Source organism: Berghia stephanieae, chromosome 14 (genome assembly GCF_034508935.2).
Source record: "Berghia stephanieae isolate SIO BIC M18660-M18661 chromosome 14, UCSD_Bste_1.3, whole genome shotgun sequence".
Lineage (NCBI taxonomy): Eukaryota > Metazoa > Mollusca > Gastropoda > Nudibranchia > Aeolidiidae > Berghia > Berghia stephanieae.
This window is the reverse complement of record NC_088373.1, coordinates 15079133-15105827: the sequence shown is the minus strand read 5'-3', so window position 1 is coordinate 15105827 and position 26695 is coordinate 15079133. Positions and strand designations below refer to the sequence as shown.

The window sequence follows — 26695 nt, the reverse complement described above, 5'->3', positions numbered from 1 at the left end:
GTACTTAGTTTGAGATCACCTATAAGTCCCATCCGGACACAAGAACAAAGTCCAACAAAGAGGAACACACTCAAATGCTTACATTATACATTAAAAAATAACAAATATAATAATACATAACAGAGAGATGATTTACAAGGAAAAAAATATCATCTCCCAAAACAATAACTATGCATTTGACAGTTTCCCTCCCAGCCAGGACTCCGACCAGAGCCAGGAAAAAAACTAAGTAATCTCATTCCAAAACAAAGACAGAAAGCATGTTGGAAAACAGGTATAAGGGGATAGAAGACACAGTGTGTACCTCCCTGCCCGCTATGGGAGGTCAGGATCCCCACCCAGAATAAATAAATTTAAAAAATGAATTTATAAATTAATCAAGAATGATACACAGTAAAATTCGAAAATAAAAAAACCCAAAACGTTTGACGAATCGTTTCATCACATACCTTTTTATTAAAAAGTATTTTAATTTATATTCATCTGTTTTTTTGTAAAAGGACAATAATTACAATGTTGATCATAACTTCAAATTCTATATGATATAAATTAATGACAGACAGACAGGATAGAATCACACAAAAACAGTACCACCGTACACATTGTATTTTCTGGGGTAGGTTGTAAAACACATCATCTTTTCTTCTTTTTTTTATATTTGGAAAGTATAAATGAATTAAATATTGGGTCAATTTAACTTTTTAAAGTTAAAAATAATTATAAGCAATGGCATCAACAGTACATATACTCTCTCTCTCTCTCTCTTCTTTTTCTCCCTCTCTCTCTGTCTCTCGACATAAATACAAATTTTACTCACTGTTGTTTAAACAAAAATAATAATAATAATAATAAAACCGTTGAGTTCAAATACAGAGAAACGAAATATTTACTTATTATGTAAATGTGCTGCCATTTCAATAAAACACAGTATGTACTATTTGGTTAGCATTGCATATACTGTGTTTTTAAAAACAACGGCAGTGTGTTGAATGACGTGACAGTTACAAACCTTGGAAGTACAAAATATTTTAAAATACCGTACTTTTTTTTTTTCTCTATAATTCAATCAAAGCCACATTGAAAACCCCTCTAAACTGATTTCATAACTTGGCTAATGAAAAGATGGAGATAACCAAAGGAATAAAAACCGGTTTCAATTCATATTAATCCATAATTCACGAACTGTTTTGAAACTGGGAATCCAAAATCAACCATTAAAATGGACAGTGAAATCTGTATGAGCCACTGACATTGTTCCATACACATAACAAGGACAAACCACACAGAGAGATTCAACATATCTATTTTTTTTTGTTTGTTTGTTGCTTTAGGTCTCTTCCAACACAATTGAGGTTATATGAGAGACCGCTGAAACAAAAAAACAAGCAATCTAACAAAAATAGTACAAATGTCAATCAAAATCATAACCTAAAGATATAAGCTAAATTATAAATAACCAAGAACAAACAGGCAGAGGATTTACAGGAAAAAAAATATCCCCTGTCAAAAATACAATCACAAACCAAAGAAGCAGGATAGGCTAGTAAAGAGAAGAAGAAACGACATCACTATCGGATCGTACACCCATGCGAACATCATAGGTATATGATTCAAGGGTGATGCTCCCATCCAACCACCCGCCAACATATCTATCAAGATATCATAGTCTATTGAAAATCCAAAAAATATGAAAGCACCAATGATGTCGACTCAAATCATATCTCTGCCAACAAAATTATGAAACATTTCTTACTTTTTTTTTTTACATCTCACGTATAAAACACGATTTCATTCTTTCCATAGATAGTAGAATTCAAATTTTTAAAACAACTTACACACACACATTTTAAATAAAATAATTTCATTTTGTGTTAGTGACAAAGGATAATGATTATGATGATAGAGATGACGATGACAATGATGATAATGACAACAAAAATGATGGTGATGATGATGATGATGATAATGACAATAATAATGCCGATAGGTTCTGATATATAAATGAAGAGAAGCTGAATATTTAAATATTACAAAAATAATAAAACGAAGAAGGAAGTGAGAAATGGATGAATGGAAAAGGGCAATAAAAATAATTTAAATGAATATGAATGATCCATTGCATGTTTTAAGTTTTATTCACAAATACAAGTGTATTTTATTATATCTCCCAAACAAACCAATTAACCAATCGTCTAACGACCAATCAAATCTCACCAATATTAACTCTCTCACCTCTCATGTTCACACGAATGAGCACTCGATGCAAATTTGTTCAATTTTCATTCATGTTAAGCGCTACAGAGATAAAGTTAATATCTAACACCAAAAGTCAATAAATAGATTTTGTAAAAAGATGAGTCCACAATACCAGTCTCTCCACTTTTGGATAATTGGCTGCACACAATCGATGACGAGAAGATGAAAACAACAACAAAAATCTCAATTATTGCCATACATTTTTGTTACTCTCTCAAGATCAACATGACTTAATATTGAACAAGTCTGTTCACAGATTATAACAAAGCCTTTGTCACTGTCTCGTATTCAGATTACACTGCGTTTACTGAATATACAGTAAAGAGGTAAAAAACTAACCTCCAGCTGTTTTTCTCTTTTAATGTGTTTCCAAGCATCATTCCACAACCAATCAATCAAACCATTCAACACCCCACCAATCAATCAACACACCAGACCTGCATACACAGTAGAGAGGTAAAAAACTATTTCCTTCTGTTTTCCTCTTTAAATGTGTTTCCTAGCATCATTCCACATCAAGTCGATCAAACCATTCAACACTCCCACCAACCAACCAATCATCCCACCAGACCTGCCTAGTTCAAATTTTTAAAAATGTGTAACCAAAAGCAGAAAAATGTGTTATATGAGATAAAAATGTTTTCAGTACATTGACCAGTAAATTACTACGACTTTTCTCAAATCTAGTTTAAATCTAATATAAACTCAGTCTTGTTAGGCAGTGAAATGTATCTGTTTTTCATATAAGGATGCAATGAAGCACCTTTGAGTCTGCTAAGTTGAATAAAAATTTAAACAATAAAGTTTTTCATGAATCCCCCCCCCCCTGCCCCCCAATAATTTCAAATAAATAGCACCAGACATTGAAAATGCATGATGAATTTAGTCAAATGTGTAAACAGGGGTATCTGAGAACCAAAATGCGTAATTTTTCACAAGATGCTGAACTCATTCAATCCTAGAGATTTTTGCCACTTTTCATTAGCTTTGATACTACGCCTATAATTTGTCTCAGAAAAATGTAATAAATAAGCATGAGGTAATAGTAACCCCGGGTTATACTACGGATATAGTCGGTGTTAGGGTTGAGTGAGTTAATACTAGGCAGGTCTGTCACATCAACCGACCAACACACAGAATCAATCAATCAATCATTCACTCACAGCCTAAACCTTCCTCGGCTTTGCCCTCTTTTTCACTGGAGAACTCTCCAAATGATCCATGACTTCCTGGATGTCCCCAGCTCCCAAGGACGACGACGACAAGGACGACGATGATGACAGCGATGACGCGAATGAAGAGAAGGATAGACCGGATCCACCTCCTCCTCCTGAACTGCCCCCTCCACTGCTGGAACTACTTTTCAGTAGTTTGGATCCCTGGATTTGGGTCAACATGTTGGATAAATACGGCATCACCTGACAAAGAGGACAAGGGAAATAACTTACATGGGGTATAATGAGTTGGGATAAAAAAACACATACGTTTGGACTATCGAAAAATATTTTATCCACTGCCTAAAAGCGATGGCCGATGGAGGTCCCAATAGCTCAGTTGGAGAGCACTTGCTTTACATGAAAAGGGACTGAGATCAACCCCGAGTGAAGTCAAGACTTTTTCTCATCACCCTGTCCCTCTAACAAATGATTGTTTGGGTAGATGAGTCTGTTAGATCTGGTGGAAAGTCCTTTGAGATAGACTAGTATCCTATCCAAAGGATAGCAAGCAATTGCTATGGTCCATCATAGAAACCGGCTCCATATGCCTAACAACTCTGAAGACTGCTTTCTACTGAAAAAGGTAGTTTAATATGTCAGGATGGCGATGATGCTGCAGGTTGAATTTACAGTTTTTTAAAAAAAACTTGAGAACTGGGTTAAGTTTATCATGCATTGTTGAAAAATATTAATATTGTTTCATTAAGTGCAAAATCCAAAAATTTCACATTTCTGATAATCTTGACTATATGACACCCGCTTCATCCCTAAATATGTAATAGAAGATTGATGCAGTGAGTAACACATGCATAGTCATACTAGTTTTAAGTTGGCAAATTTTTTGAAGTCGAACAGGACATGAATATAATGCAAATTCCCATGGACATCAAAAATAGAATCTGTAAGCTATGTGATGCTGTGACTAAAGATTTGATTTATAAAAATACAATTCCATTTTAAGTTGGGGTTTTTTTTTATACGTTAGTTTTTTCCATTTTTTTTTCTCTCTTTCAAAATAACTCTTTTTTTTTTTACCATCATTAAATATTCATAAATCAAGTGTGATACAAGAGACTGGCCCACAATCTATGATAAATAATAAACTGTCATCATTATTTCCATAAAAAAGGAACTTAAACTCTAATCCTATAACTCTATTTCACTACCAATTTGAGATATAAGAAAAAAGCTCTGATTAAAAGCCCCGGAATCCGTCACTGCTTAAGCTTAACGAAGAAGAAATTATTTTCCACTTTCAGCTCGATCATTTTCAAACGAACTAGCTCACAGCTACCAACACATCTTAAAGCTAGTTTTCAAACCAAACTTATCAAATTAAGAAATTAAGGAGAAGGCACCGGTGTAAGATAAAGAACTGAACAAGTGTGTATGCAAGTTGCCAGACAAAGCAAGAAAGAATAATACAAGAAAAAAACCTTTTTGCTTTGTCTGTACATTTCATACACAATTATTCAGTTCTTTATCTTTCAATCCAAACTCTTTCCCTATTATTCCCTGCCCACTTACCCTTTTATGGTGATATGCCATGGCAGCAAAGACAAGAATCACGACAGGGAAAAAGAAAGAGCCGTGGTTCAAATCATTGTCCATAAGTCTGGGCTTGGCCTCAAAGTTAAAGGTCAGATGGACGTGAGACTTGTTCCCTTCAAATTCCTCCGAGGGGAGATGATAATCGAATTCCGACTTGGACAGGCTGGAAGTCAGGGCCAGAAGGTACATCCGGTTATCCATGGTGAGTGACGGGAGGAAGAAGAAAGTGGATTTGGATAGGGAGACGGTGTGGATGGGACTGTCCGGGTGGGCGACAGCGAAGAGCTGCACTTTGAGGCTGGATAAGTATTTGAGATCGTTGATGACGACGTTGCCGGAAATGTCCATCTGGTTCATGCGTCGGAATGCGATGACGTCCACGTTGTGGATGTCTTCCTTGTCCACCTTGACGGAGTGTACACTGGGGGCAGTCCTCTCAATGTGGGTGTTCACCTCTCCTCCCATTTTGAGTTGCACGTTGTACACACAGCTGGGCTGCAGGCCTCGGATACGGTAGACACCAGAGGCGTCTGTCTTGCTTTCCTCCTGTGAATAACAAAAGCAACCATCAAAAAATAAAATAACAGAATAAGAGGAAATAAATTTGAGCTGTTTTATTTGTTTTGTGTTTTATTCTACTAGTCTAGTATGGAAGGTATCGTTTGACTATCACATTTACACGTCATGATCTCAAATTTTGATCAATCCTGGGTGAAGTCAATACTTTTTTCTGACCCCCCCCCCCCCTGTCCGCCCAGCAGTGATTGGGTAGCCGGGTCTGTTAGATCTGGCAGAAAGTACTTTGTGAAAGACTAACATCCCATCCAGAGGGTAGTAAACAATTGCTATTGTCTGTTTCAACCGACAGAAACCAGGATAAACTGGGTTTCTATGGGTTTATGAGCTTAAGGTCCACAACTCCTACCTACAAACCTCACCTGATAATGGCTACAGTCTCCAGTACCCGAACCCACAGCCTCGACAATGACCCCTGGTTCAGGCTCTCCATTTAGGGAGGTGACGTGGCCGAACACGCTAAAGGCCACTCTGGAGCCTTGAATGGTCATCTTTTCAGTGGTTCCCTCCTGAACATTCAGCATCTGGGAGGCCGGTGTGAACTGGTATTCCTTCATCATGGGACGCAGAAAGTACTGGCCTGGACTCTGGGGTGAGATGATAAATGATAATGAAATTGAATGAATGATAAAATAGAAGGGAAGATAATTTGTGGGGATTTTTAATACACACTGTATAGTCACCTGGAAAAAACTACAAAAGACGTCTAACTTCTACGTCATGGCACAAGACCGAAGGGCTAGAGCTCAGGTGGTCGCTGGTTCGGATAAGTAAGTAAATAAATGGGGTTTTTTTCCTTTACATCAAGGAGACCATACCAACTTATATGTTATAATACTCATTAATAAATATTAAGAAATTCATGGATAGAAAGACAGACAGAATGGTATTGGAAGATTTTCTTTTTTTTAAAGGATTTTACAGCGCTTGCAGCACATTTAGGTCATATCAGCGCCAGTAAAAAGGAAGAAAATGGGATAGTAAAAAGTTCTAGGATTACAATTAAAGCACCCAAGAAAAGGTAAGACAAATGGAAATTGGTTAAAATAGGGAACAGATGTAGATTCCAAGAATACACTATCAAAGTACTTAGTTTGAGATCACTAAATTTCTCATCCAGACACAAGCACAGGTCCCCGCCAAGAGGAATACACTCAATTGTTTACAAATCATATATAATATGTAAACAAAACATAATACAGTGCACAACAAAGAGATCATTTACAAGAAAAAAAAATATAATCTCCCAATACAATAACAATACATTTTGTTTCCCTCCCAGCTAGGGTATCCTACCACGGCCAGGACAAAACCAAGTAATCTCATTCCACATCAAAGACAGAAAGCAATTGGAAAACAGATATAAGGGGATAGAAGACACAGTATGTACCTTCCTGCCCGCTATGGGAGGTCAGGAACCCACCAAGGTATTGGAAGTGACAAGACATTAAATGAATCTTACCAAACCACCAATAGACATTGCTCCATCAGCACCGGTGACGTTGTTAGACCTAAACTGTTTCTCTCCACTGAGCGAGAGCAAGACCCCGGGTAGCGGCTGGCCATCTTCTCCCACCACTTTGATAGAAATCTCTCCAAGTTTGAACGCCCTGAACGACATGGACTCGGGGGACTCCTTGGTCAGGACATAGCCTGGTTTCTCAGCTGTCACCAAGTAGCTCTTGTCACTATGGAGTGGACCCAACCTGTAAAGATTTTTAAATAAAAGAGTTATGGTTATGAATGATGAAGGTTTTTGCAAGGTTTTGTAATAATAATAAAAATAATAAACCTGCCTCATCATGGGTCCATTGTTGTAATGGAAATCTCAAAAAAATGACGCAAAAAATTGTTCATTACAACAATGTTAAACTAGGCCCATAATTGCGGCGGAGGTCAGACCTGCATATGAACACGTCAAATGGATGGTTCTGAAGGGCTACAATCAAAAGGGGAGTGAACAATTAAAATGATTTCTGTCCACTGTCCATCATCATGCATGACTGGGATTCATTCCGGTTCTATGAGTTTTATCACCCTGAAGGACTATATTATATTTTACAGCTGTGAAAAGTTTTTTGTGACTAACATTCAGTTACTTTACTTTTAGAGGATTTAATGATGACACTTTTACATTTCAGTACCTTGAAAATTACAAATATATTGGGGGGGGGGGGGGGGGGGGGGGGGCTCATCTCTGCATCCAATGTGTCTCACCTATATTTCCCTTGAGCATCAGACACCAACACGACTGGTTCCATAGAATCATCATCTGCGGTGACCTTCACCTTGACCCCTTCCAGCACTGGCTTGATGCTGCCCTCCACGAAGACCCCCTTGCGCCCCACCAACTCGGCTCCCTTTCCTGGACAGCCATCCCCACTGATGTCAACCTCCACTTGTGGCGGATAGAATAGGAGGTCAGTCGAAGCGGCAGATATTGTCAGTTTCTCTCCTGACCTGAGAGGAAAAGAAGAAAGACAGAAAAAATAATAAATCAATTATATGTACAAAAACAAAACAAAAAAACAAGGATATGTAGAATGTACATTGTGATACCACTCCTGAGTACAGCATTTGAAATTCATGATTTAAAGTCGCATCAAGTTACTTTGAAAATAATTTTTTTCTAAATAAATAAATAAATAAATCCACAAAACTAGGACTTTTCAAAGCCCGAGGTTTGAGAGCTTTTTGGAAAGAACGAAGACATTTTAACCAATTGATAATTGAAGGATGAGTTTTCTGACCAAATCTTTAAAATGTTTTTTTTTGTATTTTTGGAAGTTCTGCTTCTCCTATTGGCCGACAACTTTCAATCTTACCTAGCCCAATGAGAAAAGGTGTAAACAGTTGTAGCTTCCTTGCTGTCTCCAGTCTTCTTGGCAGCTGTAGTAGCAGTCGTATTGGCCTTAAGTGGACCAAGGGTGGTGGCGTCATCTTCCACAGAAGACCTGTTGAGTGGAAGACAAGAGTGGAAAAAGAAGTTAAACGCAAGTTTTGGATTAATTAACGTAGATAAACAATGTGAAATTATTGGGTTTACCTTTCACAAAGAATGTGGATTGGGTTTTTTTTTGTTGTTTTTTTTTTAAAGGGTTTGATGCTGTTTGCAACACATTTAGGTCATATCAGCGCCAGTAAAAAGGATGAAAATGGATTAGTCAAAAGTTATAGAATTACAATTAAAGCACCCAAGAAAAGGTAAGACAAAGGGGAATTTGTTCAAAAAGGAAACACAGGTGTAGATTCCAAGAGCATACCATCAATGTACCTAGTTTGAGATCACCTAAAAGTCTCATCCAGACACCAGCACAGGATCCCACCAAGGGGAACACACTCAAATGTTTACAGAATACATATCTAACAATACATAACAGAGAGATGATTTATAAGGAAAAAATATCATCTTCCAAACTATGACTATACATTTGACTGCTCCCTCCCAGTCAAGGACTCCAGCCAGGGCTGTGACAAAACTGAGTAATCCCATTCCAAAACAAAGACAGAAAGCAATGCGGAAAAAAATTTACGGGTATAGAAGACACCACATGAACTCCTGCCCACTGTGGGTGGACAAGAACCCCACCCAGAAAGAATGTGGACGAATGGTAAATTTTACATAACATCAAATGATGAGAATGTCATTGATCAAAATGAGCAATACACAGTGGTTTACCAGCGGATCACTTAGTTGAGATGCTAGGTCAAGAGGTCACTACTCTCCTTCTCTTTACCTGCGCTCTGGTATGGCACGTGCCTGCAGTCAGTGAAGCGAGTAGTCTAATTGGTCTGATAAATAATGGCATAGCCAAGTGACAACTATCTTAAATGTAAACTTATATTACTCATGTTATAGATTGAAATCCCCCTCACACAGTGGACTAGATATCATAGATATCATCAGTATATTTCTTTCTCAGGAAGACAGCAAAGTAGACTCACATTTTCACTACATTTATCATTTAAATCAAATGTTTCTGGAATCCCTACAACAACAATCAGACGTTGCAGTTTATTATTATTCACACTAGTACATAGTACAAACTGTCTACTTTCTGTTGCACTAAGGTTAATTCAGTTCAACAAATATGTAACAAGTGTAGGGGTGGGGTATCAAATTTCACTGGGAATATCTAGCAGTCTATGAGATGTCTAGGCTATCGTGGGTGATGAATTTGGACCAGTTACACAATGTAAACAATGTCATAATCATTTCCTGGACTCCCACTGACCATAGAACACTTTACTACACCGATTCTACAGTCTTATCATTAAAAGTTCCCACGAATATGGTAAAGGAGTGAAGAAGTCATACTTATTGTAGTACAGGAATATATTATATATATATATATATATATATATATATATATATATATATATATATATATATATATATATATATATATATATATATATATTATATATATATATATATATATATATATATATATATATATATATATACTCTGCAAGTAGCCCTACAATAATAGTTCTTAAAGACACATCTGTTACTGATTTAAGAAATATGAAATGAATGGGTTTGTTTCATTCATGTCTCTGTTGATTGATGTGGGAAGGTTTTATTCACCAGCTGCACTACTTGTACATTGTGAATATTGTCTGAATATCTCTTAATTCCTAGGAGGTGCCACTATTATTTTCTCTATCTTGGCTATGTTTGAGTACTTCCCCCTCCCCCCCCCCCCCCCCCCCCCCCATCCCCCCTTCTTATTTTCCCCAGTCAAACTTGCCTTTGTGGAATACTATATGTACCAACTGTTGATGTTATATCGTTGTTGTCAGTGATATGAATTAGGTGTAGTGTGAATGTGATGCAGTTCTATTAGCCTGTCTTTTACTTTTGTATGTGTGTATATATGCAGGATGCATGTGTGTATGTATGCATGTGTGTGTGCGTGTGTGTGTGTGTGTGTGTGTGTGAGAGAGAGAGAGAGAGAGAGAGAGAGAGAGAGAGAGGAAAGAAGAGGAAGAGAGTGAGAGAGAGAGAGAGAGAGAGAGAGAGAAGAGAGAGAGAGAGAGAGAGAGAGAGAGAGAGAGAGAGAGAGAGAGAGAGAGAGAGAGAGAGAGAGAGAGAGAGAGAGAGAGAGAGAGAGAGAGAGGATGCCTTTTTCTACCATATTCATTGTTTGTATTCTCTACTACGCCACTGTGATGGTGTTGTTGTTTCGTGTAATGACGATGATTTTGTTTCTATTTGTAATAGTGAAGTAAAACCTACACACACAATATATTGCTTTATATGTTCTTTAGGACTGTGTTAAGTTGTTTAATCCACTTATCTCCATATCTTTTAAATACAATACAAAATACAAATGAAGAGAACATACTTGATGTCCAGCCCATTACATTTATGACCATTAAAAACGTAGTTAAAATGTGTTGAATCAGGAAATGAATGTTTTACTTTGTGTAATAATATTAAGACTGGACAAAGCATTAATTAGTTTTGGAATCCAACGTCTGATTTTAAAGATTTGAATTTTTTATTGTCCGCAAAACAACAAATATATTTTAAAATAGTAGGGATTTTAAATTGCTTATAAAACCTATCAGAATAATCACAATAAAACGAAAAAAAGAACCACCATAACAAGTGAAAGTAGTACTATCTGTTCCAATAGTCAATATTATTGTAATGTAAGTGGTCATCTAGATACCTTGTTATATTACATCACGAAAATGCAATACTTTGTGTCTTAACCCTCAAAAAGGGGAATCCCCGTCCAGGTAGCCAATTTTACACAGCATGCAGCTGCTGTTGTCAGTCACTTGCTGGGTTCCAGCAGTATAACTAAGTGATCCGATTTTATGAAGAAATAAACAGCAGTGAATAGAATTTGTGAAATTTGAATTATCTAGCAGTCTAAGAAATGTTTATCCATTCTCTCCAATAAAGATACAGTTTATATTTAAGGTTGAGATTCTATTTTTTGTCGATTTCATATTCAATTTCCAGTATTTGAATCGTCCTGATAAACAACCAGATTGTGACAGTGGGTTGGTTATATTATACATATAGTTATTGTTAATTTGTCTTCTTTCGATTATTATTATCAAAACTATTATTATTATTATCATCAAAACTATTATTAATATCATCATTATTATCAAAATAATATTATTATTATTATTATTATTATAATTATTATCAAAACTATTATTATTATTATTATTATTATTATTATTATTATCAAAACTATTATTATTATTATCAAAACTATTGTTATTATTATTATCATTATTATCAAAACTATTATTATTATTATTATTATCAAAACTATTATTATTATTATTATTATTATTATTATTATCAAAACTATTATTATTATTATTATTATTATTATTATTATTATTATTATTATTATTATTATTATTATTATTATTATTATTATTATTATTATTATCAAAACTATTATTATTATTATTATTATTATTATTGTTATTATTATTATTATTATTATTATTATTATTATTACAGTGGAATCCTGATAAAGCCAACAAAACCGGAAAGATTAGTTGACTTTAAGCAAGGTTGATTTTATCCATTATCAATGAAAACACACTTAGATAAAGAATAGAAAATTTTGGACCAACAAGAGGTGTTACATTATACTGATTCCACTGTACTATTATTATCAATCAGTAATCACCTGATGGTCAATTTGATATCTGAGACAGGAACTTCAGTCATCACAGAGCCGAGGACTAGATGCTGCAGGGCAGTCAAGGTCAAGGTCAGGGGGCTGGACGTATCATAGCTGTAATGGTCCTTATCAAACCTGTGGCACGATTCGGGCGTCAGCTTGTACACACCAGGGTGAGCAAGACAGAACCGATTCAAGCCCTTGTCCAAAAGGAATGAACCAACACTCTTCTCTTGCTTGTTGTGGGCAAAGTTGATGGTGATGGGGTGGGACACGCTTATCTTCAGGATATAGCCAGTGTGACTGAACTCCAGTCCACTCAAGTCATTGTCTATCACCTCAACCTGATGAAAAGGGGGTAGTGAAAATGTTATTGATTGGTACAATGTTCTCATATATGAAAAAGAAAGTTTGAATGTTCTAAAGTCTTAAAATCACACAATAATTTTAATAACTTAAATAATAAGCGTTTAGGGGCTCCCGATAGCTCAGTTGGTAGAGCACTTGCTTCACTCACAAAGGGACTGAGACCTATCCTGGGTGCAGCCGAGTTTTATTTCTGATCCCCACCCCCCTCACCGTCCACACAGCAGTAATTGGGTAAGTAATTTGTGATAGACCGGTATCCTATCTGAAGGATAGAAAGCAACAACTTCCACTATCCACTTCATGATATAGAAACTGGGATAAACTGCTATTAAAGAAACTACTTTGTTCTCCTCAACAGGCACACAGTAAATCGGGTGATTTTTCATGAAGTTATGATCAGATGTATGGAAAAGGTATCCAGCAACTTTTCTCAATTTCATACTTTTTCAACTTGACTAGCTGTAATAAATATTTAGAAGTGAAATTAAGCTTTGATATTTCCTGAAGATGTACAAAAAGGGTTGATTTAATCATTTATGACAAGAACTCATGTTTGATAAAAATTGACCTTCTAACTAAACTCGGCAATATCTCAGTTCATACCTTTTCACCATCCAACTAATTATGTCATGCACTGACACCACATTAAGCTAAAAATCACCTTCCCAAGTTGGACTGATGAAATTAATGGTAAAAAGATATGATTACTATTTACTATCCATTCACTAACCTCCACCCCCTTGTCCTTCCAGCACCAAAGATCCATGATGATAGAGGCCTTGTACTTGCCAGGGAGGACTCCTGTGAAGGTGAAGGTCGCTTCATTCCCAGCCAGGTGGACAGGAACCCTGGTCTGCCTATCCGAACGGCCGACTGCATCCAACACGACGTCCATGGGCTGGCATTTCTCCATACACTTCACCACGCCAGATACCTTTGCTTGGAACTGCGAGAACAGCACGTCCAATACCGGCTTGTTAGAAATGCTAACGACTTTCTCGGATGGGCTAAGATTCAAGCCACTCTTCACCTCATTGTCGGTCAGATGAACCTTAATGACGTACTTGCCAGGTTTGACAAAAGTACAAAACTTGCCGTCGCTATTAGTCGCCATGGAATTCGCTTCATTTCCTTTGCCCTCTGGGAAATAGATGATTCTTCTCTGACTAGGGATTTGGCCGAGAGTTTCCGGAACCCTTTCGATGACAACCTTTCCGCACAAACTAAACCCAGAGGCCACCATGTTTGGTAGCTGCGGAGTGTTTGGTGAGATGGCAACGGACATCTCTTCAAAGTCAATGTTATCGGCTTTGGCAGCAAGGCGATATGTGCCTTTCTTCATGTTCTCTAGCTGATAGGATCCATCTTGGCCAGTGATTGTCAGGTCCTCGCCATTCAAAAAGATGGCAACATTAGGAATACCAACACCCTGTGTGTGAGAAAGAGAAAAGGTATCCATGAGTCACAATAATAGTACAAAGCTCCATCTGTTACAGTAATCAAACCTAAAATTAGTACGCTGTTTTAAAACTCAAAACAGAATTAAAATTTTTTTTTTTTTTTAATTTTTAATCTCCCAACAACACTTGTTTATAACAATAACATTAATATCATAAATAACAGCTCGCAATTCAACGGGGCTGAAAATCAAACAAAAAAATGTAATTGTCTATCCAAGTCACTGGCTTTACATTTATCCTTGTAATACATCTTTTTAAAAAGATGGAAAGCCAAATAAATATAAAAAATATAAAATGAACGCCAAAATCTCATTGAAAATATTATAAAAGAGATTGACGATAAGCCAAACGGTCAATCAATCAAATAAAATCGTGGCAATTATTTTTACTCACATTCTCCCTGTCCAAGACTTGACCGCTTACAGAGAACCCAGCAACTTCAAACTTGGTCTGATTTGGGATAAAAATTAAAAACAATAATCAATAATGAATACCTACAGCCAAAAGAAATGTTACATTAGTCAAGTGTTGTTGCTGCAGCTGATAATGATGACTATGATATTAACAGTAATAATAATAAAAATAATAATAATAATTTTTTATAAAAATAAAAATTTAAAAAAATATAAATAAATAAATAATAATAATAATAACAACAATAATAATAATAATAATTAATAACAATAATAATAATAATAATAATAATAAGTGGTAATAAATATGGTACAATTTCGAAGAAAATAAAAGTGGATTTTGAGTATTAGAGTATCAGACTAGGCCACTAAGCATACAGAAAAAGTCACCAGCACTCTTCATTAATCCACGATATCATTCCCAACTTCTGGGTTGTTTTTTTTATAACAGTTGACACTTTTAAAATCAACATCAATTTCGTATAGCTGGCTAACATGCAATTTGCAAACACATAACTCACCTGCAAAAGAAGAGAGTCTTGAGCCACTACAAAGTCCAATCTTCCCGGCTCCACATCAAAGGTAATGTGCTCTCCTTTGTAGAATGGGACCTGTAAAATTAAAAAATAAAAATAATTGAGCTTTTATATAGTGCAATATCCACTAAATGTGCTCAAAGCGCTTTACAAGAGGGTCCCTGGTCAACAGCAACATTTAACATGTAAGACAGGAAATGAATCATGTTAGGCGATATTACAATTTTTCTGACAAAGACAACGCTATTAGCGGCCAGGTACTCATTTTACAACTGTATTTGGATAGATACGTATAAATGATAAATTGATTATCAAACCTCTAAATTTTCAAAATGCGAGATTATAATTTTGTTTCTTCTTATCATTATGAACTCACAGCATGATGCATCAGGGGAATGCGGTCGTCACCATGGATGGAAAGACAGACCGACAAAGCCATGTTGCCTAAAAGAGATACATACTAATTCAAAACAAACACATTGCCACCTGAAAGTCAAATGACCTGACAATACGAGTCAAAATACCTGCAGTCAATTATTACAGTTCACTCCGCTTAACTGCACATTGGTCAATCACACATTCCACTTATACGGTACACATTACCGAAAAACTGAATTTTTACTAATGTAATCGTAATGGTACCATTAGCTTCTCTGCTATATCACACACTCCGCTTAATCGACACACTAAGCCGAACTCCCAACGGCGTGCGATTAAGCGGAGTTGACTGTATAACTAAAATACCAACATCGCTGGCAGATTCGATATACCCATGGTTGTCACTTAGTTGCATTCAAATCTGGGAATACTGAGGACAACTTATGTGTTCACACATTTCTGGAGGCTATACAATTTCTTCCAGTGAACGAGATTCACAAATCACACAACAAATAGGAACAAAATGTAGGTTGACATACCAGTACAGTTATGGAGGTCTTTGTAAATTTTATTTGGTAAATAATAAAAGGGCTGAATTAGGTCGTAAATACATTCATTCACTCAATAGCAAGAACTGGAATAAATTTTCTTATGTGTATAATTCAAATATATTTTTCTTCTTTTTATTTGTCAAAGTTCCTTAAAATCAAATTCTGAATCAATAAAGTTCATTAGAATCACTAATGGTTTGGCATTGCAATGTCACTCAGGGGGATGTCCTTGGTTCAAGCCTTGCTTCTCGCATTTATATTTTAATTTTAATTGAGCAAGATGACTTACCCCAAATTTATTCTTTAGGACATTATATGAAATTCCTGTTGACGTCAGAGGTTGGTTTTATGGATTATCAATATTCCATCATGAAATGTTTAGGTGAGGGAATCTTATGACGCTGTGTGAAAGGGCGTAAAGTTTTTGTTTTTTTTAAACTAATTGCTACAGGAGACAATTAAAACAATTTATGATTCCACATACCAAGAAGTAAGAGCCAGATGGCACCTCTGGGAAGATAAAGGTTCCGTCGTTCTGTGACACAGTGTAGCAGATGGGAGACTGCTTGGTTTCCTTGGTGTGAAAACCTTTAGGAGCACCAGCTTCACAATTCTGGATTGGCTATATGAACAGACAAACAATGAAAAATATATATATAAATTTTATAGACACTTACAAAATGTCTCCAACTAGTTTGGATTTGTTAACTCACCCAATCCTAGAGATTTTTGCTACTTTTCAAAATTGGAAAAATGTATTAAAAATGAGCATGATTTATTCAACGACCATTAACATGCAAAAAGTAAATAACATTAACTTGGATACTACGCCTATAATTTGTTTCAGAAAAATGTAATAAATAGGCATGGGGTAAAAGTAACCTGGGTAAGCTACGGATATTGTCGGTGTTAGGGTTGAGTGAGTTAATGACCAAAATACAAACACTTTATGCAGACAGTTACAAACTGCATAAGTCCAAAAATAGTATACATTTTTTTTTTCATTTGTATTTCCATCACAAAAACAGCCAATAGAAACGTGCAAATGCTACATAAGCAACAGGTGGCTCTGAGCAAAGGCTGCAAACTAGAGTTTTAAGTATTAATCTGGTAACTTGTGTCTCAGGGGTTTACATGGTATGCAACTGTCAGCATTGTACTTAATTATTAAATTTGGACTTAAAATCAATTTTCAGCTTTGAACTATAAATGAAAATGTAACAATCATAAATACAGAGATGCCAACTTTAAATTTGGCTCACAGGAGTTTCAGCCACCACTCGTAGGAATTTCAACACCGAAAGAGGAATTTCCGCGCACAAAAAAAAAAAAAAAGGAATTGGAACGATATTTGGCATTGTGCTTACATATTGTATAGTTCTAAATAGATAACTGATTAGAATTACAGTGTATATTATGATACGTAAACACATTGCAAATTACAATCCCAAAGTTTCCTTATTTCAAATGAAGTAAAGCGCCAAAACCTAACGGTAGAGATTGTAGTACTGGTGGTAGTGAGGATGATGTGGTGTTGGTGGTTGTAGTAATAGTGGTAGAGATGATGAAGATGTGATAGTGGTTGATGTTGTAGTGGTAGTGATGATGATATGGTGGCGGTGGTGGTTGAGGTAGTAGTGGTAGTGATGATGATATGGTGGTGGTGCTGGTTGAAGTAGTAGTTGTAGTGATGATGTGGTGGTGGTATAGTGGTTGTAGTAGTTGTGGTCGTGATGATAATGATGTGGTGGTGGTTGTAGTAGTGGTGGTAGTGATGTTGATGTGGTGGTGGTTGTAGTACAAATGGTAGTGATGATGATGCGGTAGTGGTGGTTGTAGTAGTAATGGTAATGATGATGTGGTGGTGGTTGTAGTAGTAGTCGTGGTAGTGATGATAATGTGGTGGTGGTGGTTGTAGTAGTACTGGTCGTGATGATGATGTGGTGCTGGTGGTTGTAGTAGTAGTGGTAGTGATGATGATATTGTAGTGGTTGTTGTTGTAGTATAGTAGTAGCATTAGCAGTAGTAGTAGTAGTAGTGATGATGATGATGTGGTGGTTGTAGTAGCAGTGGTAGTGATGATGATGATGTGGTGGTGGTGGTTGTAGTAGTGGTGGTAGTGATAAAGATGAGGTGATGGTGGTAGTTGTAGTAGTATTGGTAGTGATGATAATGTGGTGGTGATGGTGGTTGTAGTAGTGGTGGTAGTGATGATGATGTGGTGGTGGTTGTAGTAGTGGTGGTAGTGATGATGATGTGGTGGTGGTTGTAGTGGTGGTAGTGATGATGATGTGGTGGTGGTTGTAGTAGTAGTGGTAGTGATGATGTGGTTGTGGTGGTTGTAGTAGTAGTGGTAGTGATGATGTGGTGGTGGTGGTTGTAGTAGTAGTGGTAGTGATGATGATGTGGTGGTGGTGGTTGTAGTAGTAGTGGTAGTGATGATGTGGTTGTGGTGGTTGTAGTAGTAGTGGTAGTGATGATGTGGTGGTGGTGGTTGTAGTAGTGGTGGTAGTGATGATGTGGTGGTGGTGGTGGTTGTAGCAGTAGCGGTAATGATGATGTGGTTGTGGTGGTTGTAGTAGTAGTGGTAGTGATGATGTGGTGGTGGTGGTTGTAGTAGTAGTGGTAATGGTGATGTGGTGGTGGTGGTGGTTGTAGTAGTAGTAGTAGTAATGATGATGTGGTTGTGGTGGTTGTAGTAGTAGTGGTAGTGATGATGTGGTGGTGGTGGTTGCAGTAGAAGTGGTAATGATGATGTGGTGGTGGTGGTTGTAGTAGTAGTGGTAGTGATGATATGGTGGTGGTGGTGGTTGTAGTAGTAGCGGTAATGATGATGTGGTTGTGGTGGTTGTAGTAGTAGTGGTAGTGATGATGTGGTGGTGGTGGTGGGTGGTTGTAGTAGTAGTGGTAGTGATGATGTGAAGCTGGTGGTTGTAGTAGTAGTGGTAGTGATGATGATGTGGTGGTGGTTGCGTAGTAGTGGTGGTGAGATGTAGTGTGGTGGTTGTAGTAGTAGTGATGATGATGTGGTGGTGGTTGTAGTAGTAGTGGTAATGACGATGTGGTGGTGGTGGTTGTTGTAGTAGTGGATGATGATGTGGTGGTGGTTGTAGTAGTAGTAGAGGTCGTGAAGATGATGTGGTAGTGGTGGTTGTAGTAGTAGTGGTAGTGATGATGTGAAGCTGGTGGTTGTAGTAGTAGTGGTAGTGATGATGATGTGGTGGTGGTTGCAGTAGTAGTGGTGGTGATGATGGTTGTAATACTAGTGGTAATGATGATGATGTGGTAGTTGGAATGTGGGGGGGGGGGGGGGGTAGCCTTGGAACAAATTGACCTCACCGGAATTTGACGGAAGTTGCCCGGAGCCCGGAATTTTTTGCTCCAGACCGGAGTTTTTTCCGGTGAAACCGGAGTTTTGGCATCACTGTAAATATAATAAAAACAATGATAACAACTACTTCTTCTTCTTCCAGTGTCATCTCATGGGTTGAGGTCGACTTGAAATGACACGCCAATCTTCCCTCGTGACGGCTTGCTGACTGCATTCGGCTGCCGACAATCCTGTCCATGTCCTCACATCATCTATCCAAGTTCTTGCTGGCCTGCCTCTTCCTCTTTTCCCCTCAACTCTACCCTCAAGAATGTCCTTGTTGACAGTTTGAAAAACAAACAGATGTCGTTCGGGATTAGATTCCGAGTCTTGAAGTGCTACGTGTGGCCAATCTTGTTATACGGATGCGAAAGCTGGACTACAAATGCAGAAACACAAAAGAACATTGAAGCTTTTGAAATGTGGTGCTTGAGAAGGATGCAGAGAATATCGTATACTGCACACAAAACGAACGAAGAAGTGCTAAAACAAACATACCAACAAAGGAAACTAATGCCCTTAATAGTGGATCGACAACTATCCTTTTTCGGACACATAGTAAGGAAAGATAAGAAGGAATACCTGGCAAGTTGTGGAAAAATACCTGGTAAACGCGCCCGGGGGAGACAAAGAAAAACACTCATAGACCAACTGAAGGGCTTCACCAACCTAACAATCCAAGAGCTGTTTGAAAAAGCAAGAGACAGGGAGGAATGGAGAGAGATAATTCATGCAGTATCCGAAGCCTGGACCAGGCATGGAACCTAGAAGAAGAAGAAGAATTACTTTCATTAGGGTCGGTCTGATATCAAGGATGTCACAGATTTCTTGATTTGTTTTCTTTTCTTTCCAACTGATTTTTCCAAGGCGACGGAAAGTCCACATTTCAAAGGCCTCAATTCTTTTCTCTATTTGTTTGTTCAAGGTCCATGTTTCTGAGCCGTAGAGAAGTGCTGAGTAGACATATCATTTGAGTATTCTTATTCTCGTTTTCATCAGTGTTTGTTGCGAAGTTAAAATGTTATTCAGTTGGCTGAACCTCGACTTAGCTATAGCAATCCTGTTTTTCACTTCCAGCTCATTCTTTCCGTTGTTGGTCATTGTTTGTCCAAGATATTTAAAAGAATCTACTTGTTCGATGTTTTGATTATTAATTTGGACTTCTGCGATTTTTTCAGGCTTCTTTGACATGACCATTACCTTTGACTTAAAGACTTTGAACACATTGACATCTGAATCAATTTCAGATATTCTTTTCACGCCGTGCCTTCAATATTTGGATTGTCTTCCATAACTTAACCCAGAAAAACTGTTGAAAACATTTACTCCTTCTTTTTGTGTCAAAACGTTATTGGAAAAAAAATTAAAAAACTAGCGTCGTAGCCTTCATACAGGACTTATGCAATAATTCAAATGTCTATTCAAATAAGAAAAAAGGCATCAAGAAAAATCCTCATAAATTAAAATCAAACGTTTTCAAAAGCTTTTTAAATTGAAATACCTGCAAAAATGCTCATAAAGTGAATAATAAAAGTAATATACAAATAATTCACAAGAGCAAACTAAGAAAAAAAACCCAAAAAAAAAAACTCACCACTTGTTTGCTGGGTGTCTTAGAAAATAACACAAAGTTGACATTTTGCATAGGTAAGCCATCTCCAGTCACTTCACCCTGGTGGTGGATTAACAAATCGAGGGATTCATTTTGAATTCAATTTTAACATTTAAAAAAAAAAAAAAGAATAAATGAAAGGAGAAAGAAAAACAAATATTGTACCCTTGCATTGGTTGCATATGCAGAAATGTGTAAATTTGCATAGGCATCCATTTTTTAGGAAGATTCACATATAAGTTTGTCGTGTAAATATAAAGTGTGTATGACTGGAAAATTGCACTATTATGAATTTATTATATTGAGATTATTATGAGTAAGTGCAAAAAAATCTAATTCATTAAAGAGAATCAAAAACGACACCTAAAAATTTATTTAGATGAATGGACAGCAACAACCCCTTTCTGAACAGGACAAATAATAGATATAAGAATTTGGACAAAAGTAATGCATGGTAACACTCCTACCTTGACATCAAATCCAGCAATGGAAAGTTCTGATCCTACATCAACATTGTCTTTTTTTACAGATACAGTGACCTTGCCCTGTGAATGTTTAATTTTTTTTAAATAAATGTATTTTGAGAAAAACAACAACAACAACAAAAGAAACATTTTTTTTTTAAAGCTCTGAAAGAGAAGAATAAAAATTATAATATTATCTCCACATCAATAATCTTTCATTGTGTAACTGAGGTAACCAAATCAACAGCAACAACAAAACCTGTTTTTTATAGTCAAAAGTAAAGATGTTGTAGAGGTCGCATGGTAATACATGCCCCACTTGAGCAACTGGAAAAAATATTCCTGTCATATACAAATAGAAAATCATAGGCAACAATCTGATTTTGCCAAAGAAAAGGTTGCAGATATAGGTATAACAGGTCTAAATTTAAAATGAAAAATTCCGAAGAATATTATTTGTGATTCAGTGCATTATAACGGCATCATGTCGGGACTGTTTAGATGGTGAAAATTGAATCTGTAGCCACTTATGCCAATTTTTTTTTTTTTAAAAGAAGAAAGAATGTAAACTCAAGGAGACAAAACGTACAATGTCACATTTAAATCATTTTAACTTAAAATTCACTTTTCATCATTCTGTATACAACAATACGATACAGCATTGAGATGATTGGTCACATTTTTTATGGATTTCTGAAAAAATACTCACTTTATTAAACTTCCACTTGGGATGAGAGGCAACAGCCGTGTATTCTCCTGGCATCACATTGGAAAAGACAAAGCTGAAAAGTTTAGAGAGAAAAATATTTGGTTAAATAAATAATTACAAATTTCTCATGTTGCTATTCTCTAAGAAGGATTAAATTTGATCCCCAAAATTTAGTATACAACATGGCTGTGCTAATAAGTCGATTTGTAACATTCAGCATTCTCTCTCAGAATAATTGATGAAACCTACATTATTCCTCGGTGTTTCAAAATATAGCTTCTTTTCGTGTCAAATGTTACAAAAACAGCCTTTTGACACAACCTAAGGGCAAATTAAATCTAAAATAAATCTTCTTAAATTTGAATTTAATGAAATGCTTCCAGTCAGGTACTGGATTTCACTGGTCGAAAAACAAGCGTACTTAAAGTCCATAATTCTTATCATTTTGACTTAAAATTGAATTCACTTCATTGGTTCATACTGAAATAACACCAAACTGTCGAGTGGTTCACAATTTGCTTTGAAATCCTATCTTAGAGCACGGTTCTCTGAACATCATTTCTAATCATTTTTAAGAGTTGACCTCAGTCTGTTATGATGTGGTGGTGAACAAGACCATGAAATGTCATTTTAATCTATGGTCACAACAATCAGATAAAATAACGAATTCAAAAACATCTTGGCACGTCTGTGTACTAGTACTAGATTTAAATGATAAATTAAATTTGAATAATTGTCAATTCTTCAGCCCTCATATAGATCTCAGAATGAATTGTCTTATACATAAAGATGATTATTTAATATTAATAATAATAATAATAGTATTCCTCCTATACCTTCCACCTTCTTGTGTGACAGTCGAGGAGAGTGATTCTCCTTTAGTGTTGGCTGTTGGGTAGAGGTTAACCTTCACACCTGATGGGCCTGTAGTCTGTCCATGACTCACAACCTGGTTTGACAGTGTATATGAAATAGATCGAGTGATCAAAAAAGTAAAATACATGATAATCCAACCAAACTATCTAACATGTAAACATTTTAAAAATTTTAAAGATAAATAAATAACGAGGCAGTAAAATGTTTTGCAACATTTGTTCTTGTAAGCTAAATTTTTTATGTACTTGTTTGAACATTGAAACTAAGTACATGATGAATGATGAATGAGAGAGGGATGGAGTTGGTAGATGAGATGGCCAAATGATTGTTACGAATTTGCCCAAATACTAATAACCAATGGACCAAGATTCATTCTATTAGTTTAGTGAATACATATTTGTTTGAGTATCTCCTTAGTCCTCTTTGTAGCACTGCACAAGGTTAATGCCAGTGCTACCGCTGTCATTTGTCAATATATACCGTGAAAGATAAATACAGTTCCGCACGGGATTCAAAATCTAGATTTTGATTGTTGTGCTATTCTTTCCCCCTTACATTCTAAAAAAGAAGTTAGAATAGCCATCACTTACCACCCCTGTGACTGAAAATCCAGTGAATTTAAAATTGATGTCCTCTCCTTTACTGCAAGGGTCATTCTCTCCATCCACTTTCAACTCAACAGAGGTTGGTTCTGAAAGAAAGATATACAAAGAAAATAGATACCATCAAAGTTGCTGTATAAATGGGTTTTCTTGGTATAAAAGTAAAAGGCAGGTTGCTATAAATGGATAACTTTTCAAATGTAAAAAAAAACAAAAAACAAAACAAAATGGAAGCATGAGCATTTTTACTAATTCAACAAACTTAGGGTGCTTCATAATGCTTTATTTCATTTCCATTTCATGATTCATACAATACAAGTCACCTGTACTGTAAGGCACTCTCTTTCCACAAAAACTTTTATAATATCCATCGTTATCTATAGCCAAGTAAAAATAAACACTCAAGTCCAGATGGGTAATGTGTTAAATATGCCTTAAATTGGACTCAGTCCTTCTCTAAGCATGCTCAGCATTGCTTGTTTGTTTTTTTTCAAGGCTATAAAATCATAAATTCTTACCAAAACCCCATCCTTTGGGAGGCTCTGCTTTCAATATGAAATCTCCCTTGTCATAGAGAGGAATGAGGTAGTAACCTGTGTTAGGGGCGCAGTCTGTTTGGTATTTGATGCTCCCATGAGGGGTGTACAATTTCAGCTGCAGATATTTTTTTTTAAAAAGGGATAAAAACATAAGTTCAGACATATATATACCATTTGAAGGGGGGAGAGGAAAGTTTTTAAAAATATTTTTTTTAAAATGAAAAATGAAGTCCAAGCTCTAATCCTATTGGCTCAAGTCTAAATCTAAATACTAAAGGGTTTTTTTAGTTTTGAATATTAAAAATTGTTTTAATGTCTTTCAAATGTCAAAGCGCATCGTCACAGTAAAAAATAAAAAGTGGTCTAGAATGTGAGCGTATAAAATCATAGACCTGTAAATGAGCTCTATAAAAATTGACTGAAACTGAAACTCTTCTTCGTAAGTCGTCGTAGCGGTAAAATCCAAAGAATCAAAATGAAAGGTAAACAGCAAGCCCACTTGAGCAAAGCAATGGCAGAAAACTAATTTGCGCTGGAATTAATTAGGCTAATTACCACTGTTCCTTATAATTAGGTACCCAATCAGTGAAGAAACTTAGAAACGGTCAACCAGTTTGTTTACAACATGAGGCAATCGAGATGTGCTTGTAAAATTGGCTACGACAGGTTTGGAAAGTGAAAAAATAATTTCACGAAGGCTGTGTGAAAATGACATGGCAATCCTAAAAAGCGTCGCTTAGCCTTGGCAACATATCCATCGTTAAATAAACGGCCCATGAGCTATGCGTAGCGCTGTGGAACATTCCTAATTAACTTTACAGTCATTCGACTACAATTCATGAATTCTTTCTTTATTCAATTCTTTCTTCCCTTTTTAAAAAGGGAGCGTCATTCGACACCCGAGTTTCGGGTGTATTTTGTCACAGGATAATTCGGCACCCGAGTTTCGGGTGTATTTTGTCACAGAATAATTCGACACCCGAGTTTTGGGTGTATTTTGTCACAGGATAATTCGGGTGTATTTTGTCTCAGGATAATTCGACACCCGAGTTTTGGGTGGGGATGGTCAGCAAAGAATTTGGCATCCCAAGCAGGGTAAAAAAATTTTTGGAAAAAAAAATGTTGTTTTCTTGTCGTCGGGGGGGGGGGGGGGGGGGGGTCGTTGGCAAAAATTCTACAATTGTTCGTCTTTGCAAACACACAAACCATTAACTGCAAGACCATATCTCTCTCTCTCTCTCTCACTCTCTCTCTTGATTTCTTTCTTTCTATCACACACACATACATACGCTTCCTCTAAGACCTAAGTGACGTAGATGACTTAAACAGGAAAGGGTATACAATTACAGATACTGTGCAACAAACTCGCGACACATAATGTCGTGCGTTCAGCGAAAAAGGTTAAATACTCATATAATCCAGCAGCCGAATTAACGCACAAGACGATGTGTAACCTTGAACGTTTCTAGTCTGATTGATAGAAATTAGTGAGAGTTAATCAGAAAAAACGGCTAGTTATAAACAAAGGGCTATGTGACGTCATTTCCTTCCTTCTATTTGCAACATCTCATAATAATAGATGATCTAAATCTAAAGTTTTATATGTAGAAATGGTATAATATATCATCTATCAATATAGATAATATTGTGCCTGGCTAAGAAGTTCACAACATTGCATCCGGAAGTATAACGAACCAACACACAAAACGATGTGTAAATTGATCCTTTCAAGGAACTCATCGCTTGAAGCGAATTTTGCTCCCTCAAATATTGAATTCGACCGTCTATCCATATTTTAAAGAGGACTGGCGTGCAACGGACAAGGAAGGAAGGCGGAAGAATTTGATTTCCCCGGGTTTGTACGTTCATACGTACTGCGCATGCGCGATTCGGGTGTCGAATTATCTGGTGACAAAATACACCCGAAACTCGGGTGTTGAATAACACCCGTTTTAAAAAATATTTGAATTTGTTGACGATGACTGATTTCAGTTAATTGACAGAGAAATTACAGGTCTAAAATCGGTAGTTTTTATATATATAATATATAGCTGTGTGTGTATGTGTGTGTGCATTCCTCGTCCCGTCTTTTCCTTTTCTATATCTACACAGCAGACGATAGTCAAGTCTCTCTCTCTCTCTCTCTGTGAACGTGTGTGTATGTGTGTGTGTGTAGTAAAACTTACATCTGGGAGGATTATGATTTTTCCGTCCCTATTTATGTTGGTTGTGGAGTTGAAAGAAATTTTGTGTTTCAATCACAAGTTTGTTTAGAGTGAAGTTGAAGTGAGCAACAGAAAGTGAGCTCGTTTGCTGCTGATTCATGAATCTTAGGCATGACTTACCATAACATGAGAAAAGTTTATATCCACTTCAGACTTGACAAAACCCCCACATCCAAAAACTCCATCAGAAACAACTGATGGGGTAAAAAGAAGTAAAATTAGTAAAGTAAGCATCCTATAATAAAGACTCGAAGCCGGTGTTTCGATTGCCACTGACGTCCCCAGTCGGCAGCGTTAATAGTAGCGGAAGTCAAATGGGGGTG

The 26695-nt window shown here is 36.5% G+C and overlaps 1 protein-coding gene across 1 annotated transcript; it reads right to left on the bottom strand.

Moving 5' to 3' along the window:
- Positions 1-431: 431 nt before the first annotated feature.
- LOC144959955 (BOS complex subunit NOMO1-like) lies at positions 432-26691 on the bottom strand. The gene is made up of 18 exons (XM_078892832.1): positions 26493-26691; positions 24127-24262; positions 23597-23697; positions 22967-23079; positions 22131-22203; positions 21425-21502; positions 20940-21017; positions 16460-16597; positions 15032-15121; positions 14491-14547; positions 13368-14066; positions 12275-12612; positions 8426-8554; positions 7818-8060; positions 7063-7306; positions 5963-6187; positions 5001-5570; positions 432-3674 (listed from the first exon to the last, which is right to left on the bottom strand). The coding sequence occupies exons 1-18, from the start codon at positions 26604-26606 to the stop codon at positions 3423-3425; spliced, it is 3678 nt and encodes a 1225-aa protein (XP_078748958.1). The 5' UTR covers positions 26607-26691; the 3' UTR covers positions 432-3422.
- Between the last annotated feature and the right edge of the window lie 4 nt (positions 26692-26695).

Bases quoted from the DNA above. Each gene is read 5' to 3' on its own strand.
- LOC144959955 (XM_078892832.1), bottom strand. From the start codon at position 26,606: ATGCTTACTTTACTAATTTTACTTCTTTTTACCCCATCAGTTGTTTCT. The intron at 21,018-21,424 runs GTAGGAGTGTTA...ATCCACCACCAG, and splicing joins TTGCTGGATTTGATGTCAAG to GGTGAAGTGACTGGAGATGG. The intron at 12,613-13,367 runs GTTAGTGAATGG...CCTTTTCATCAG, and splicing joins GGAAGGACAAGGGGGTGGAG to GTTGAGGTGATAGACAATGA.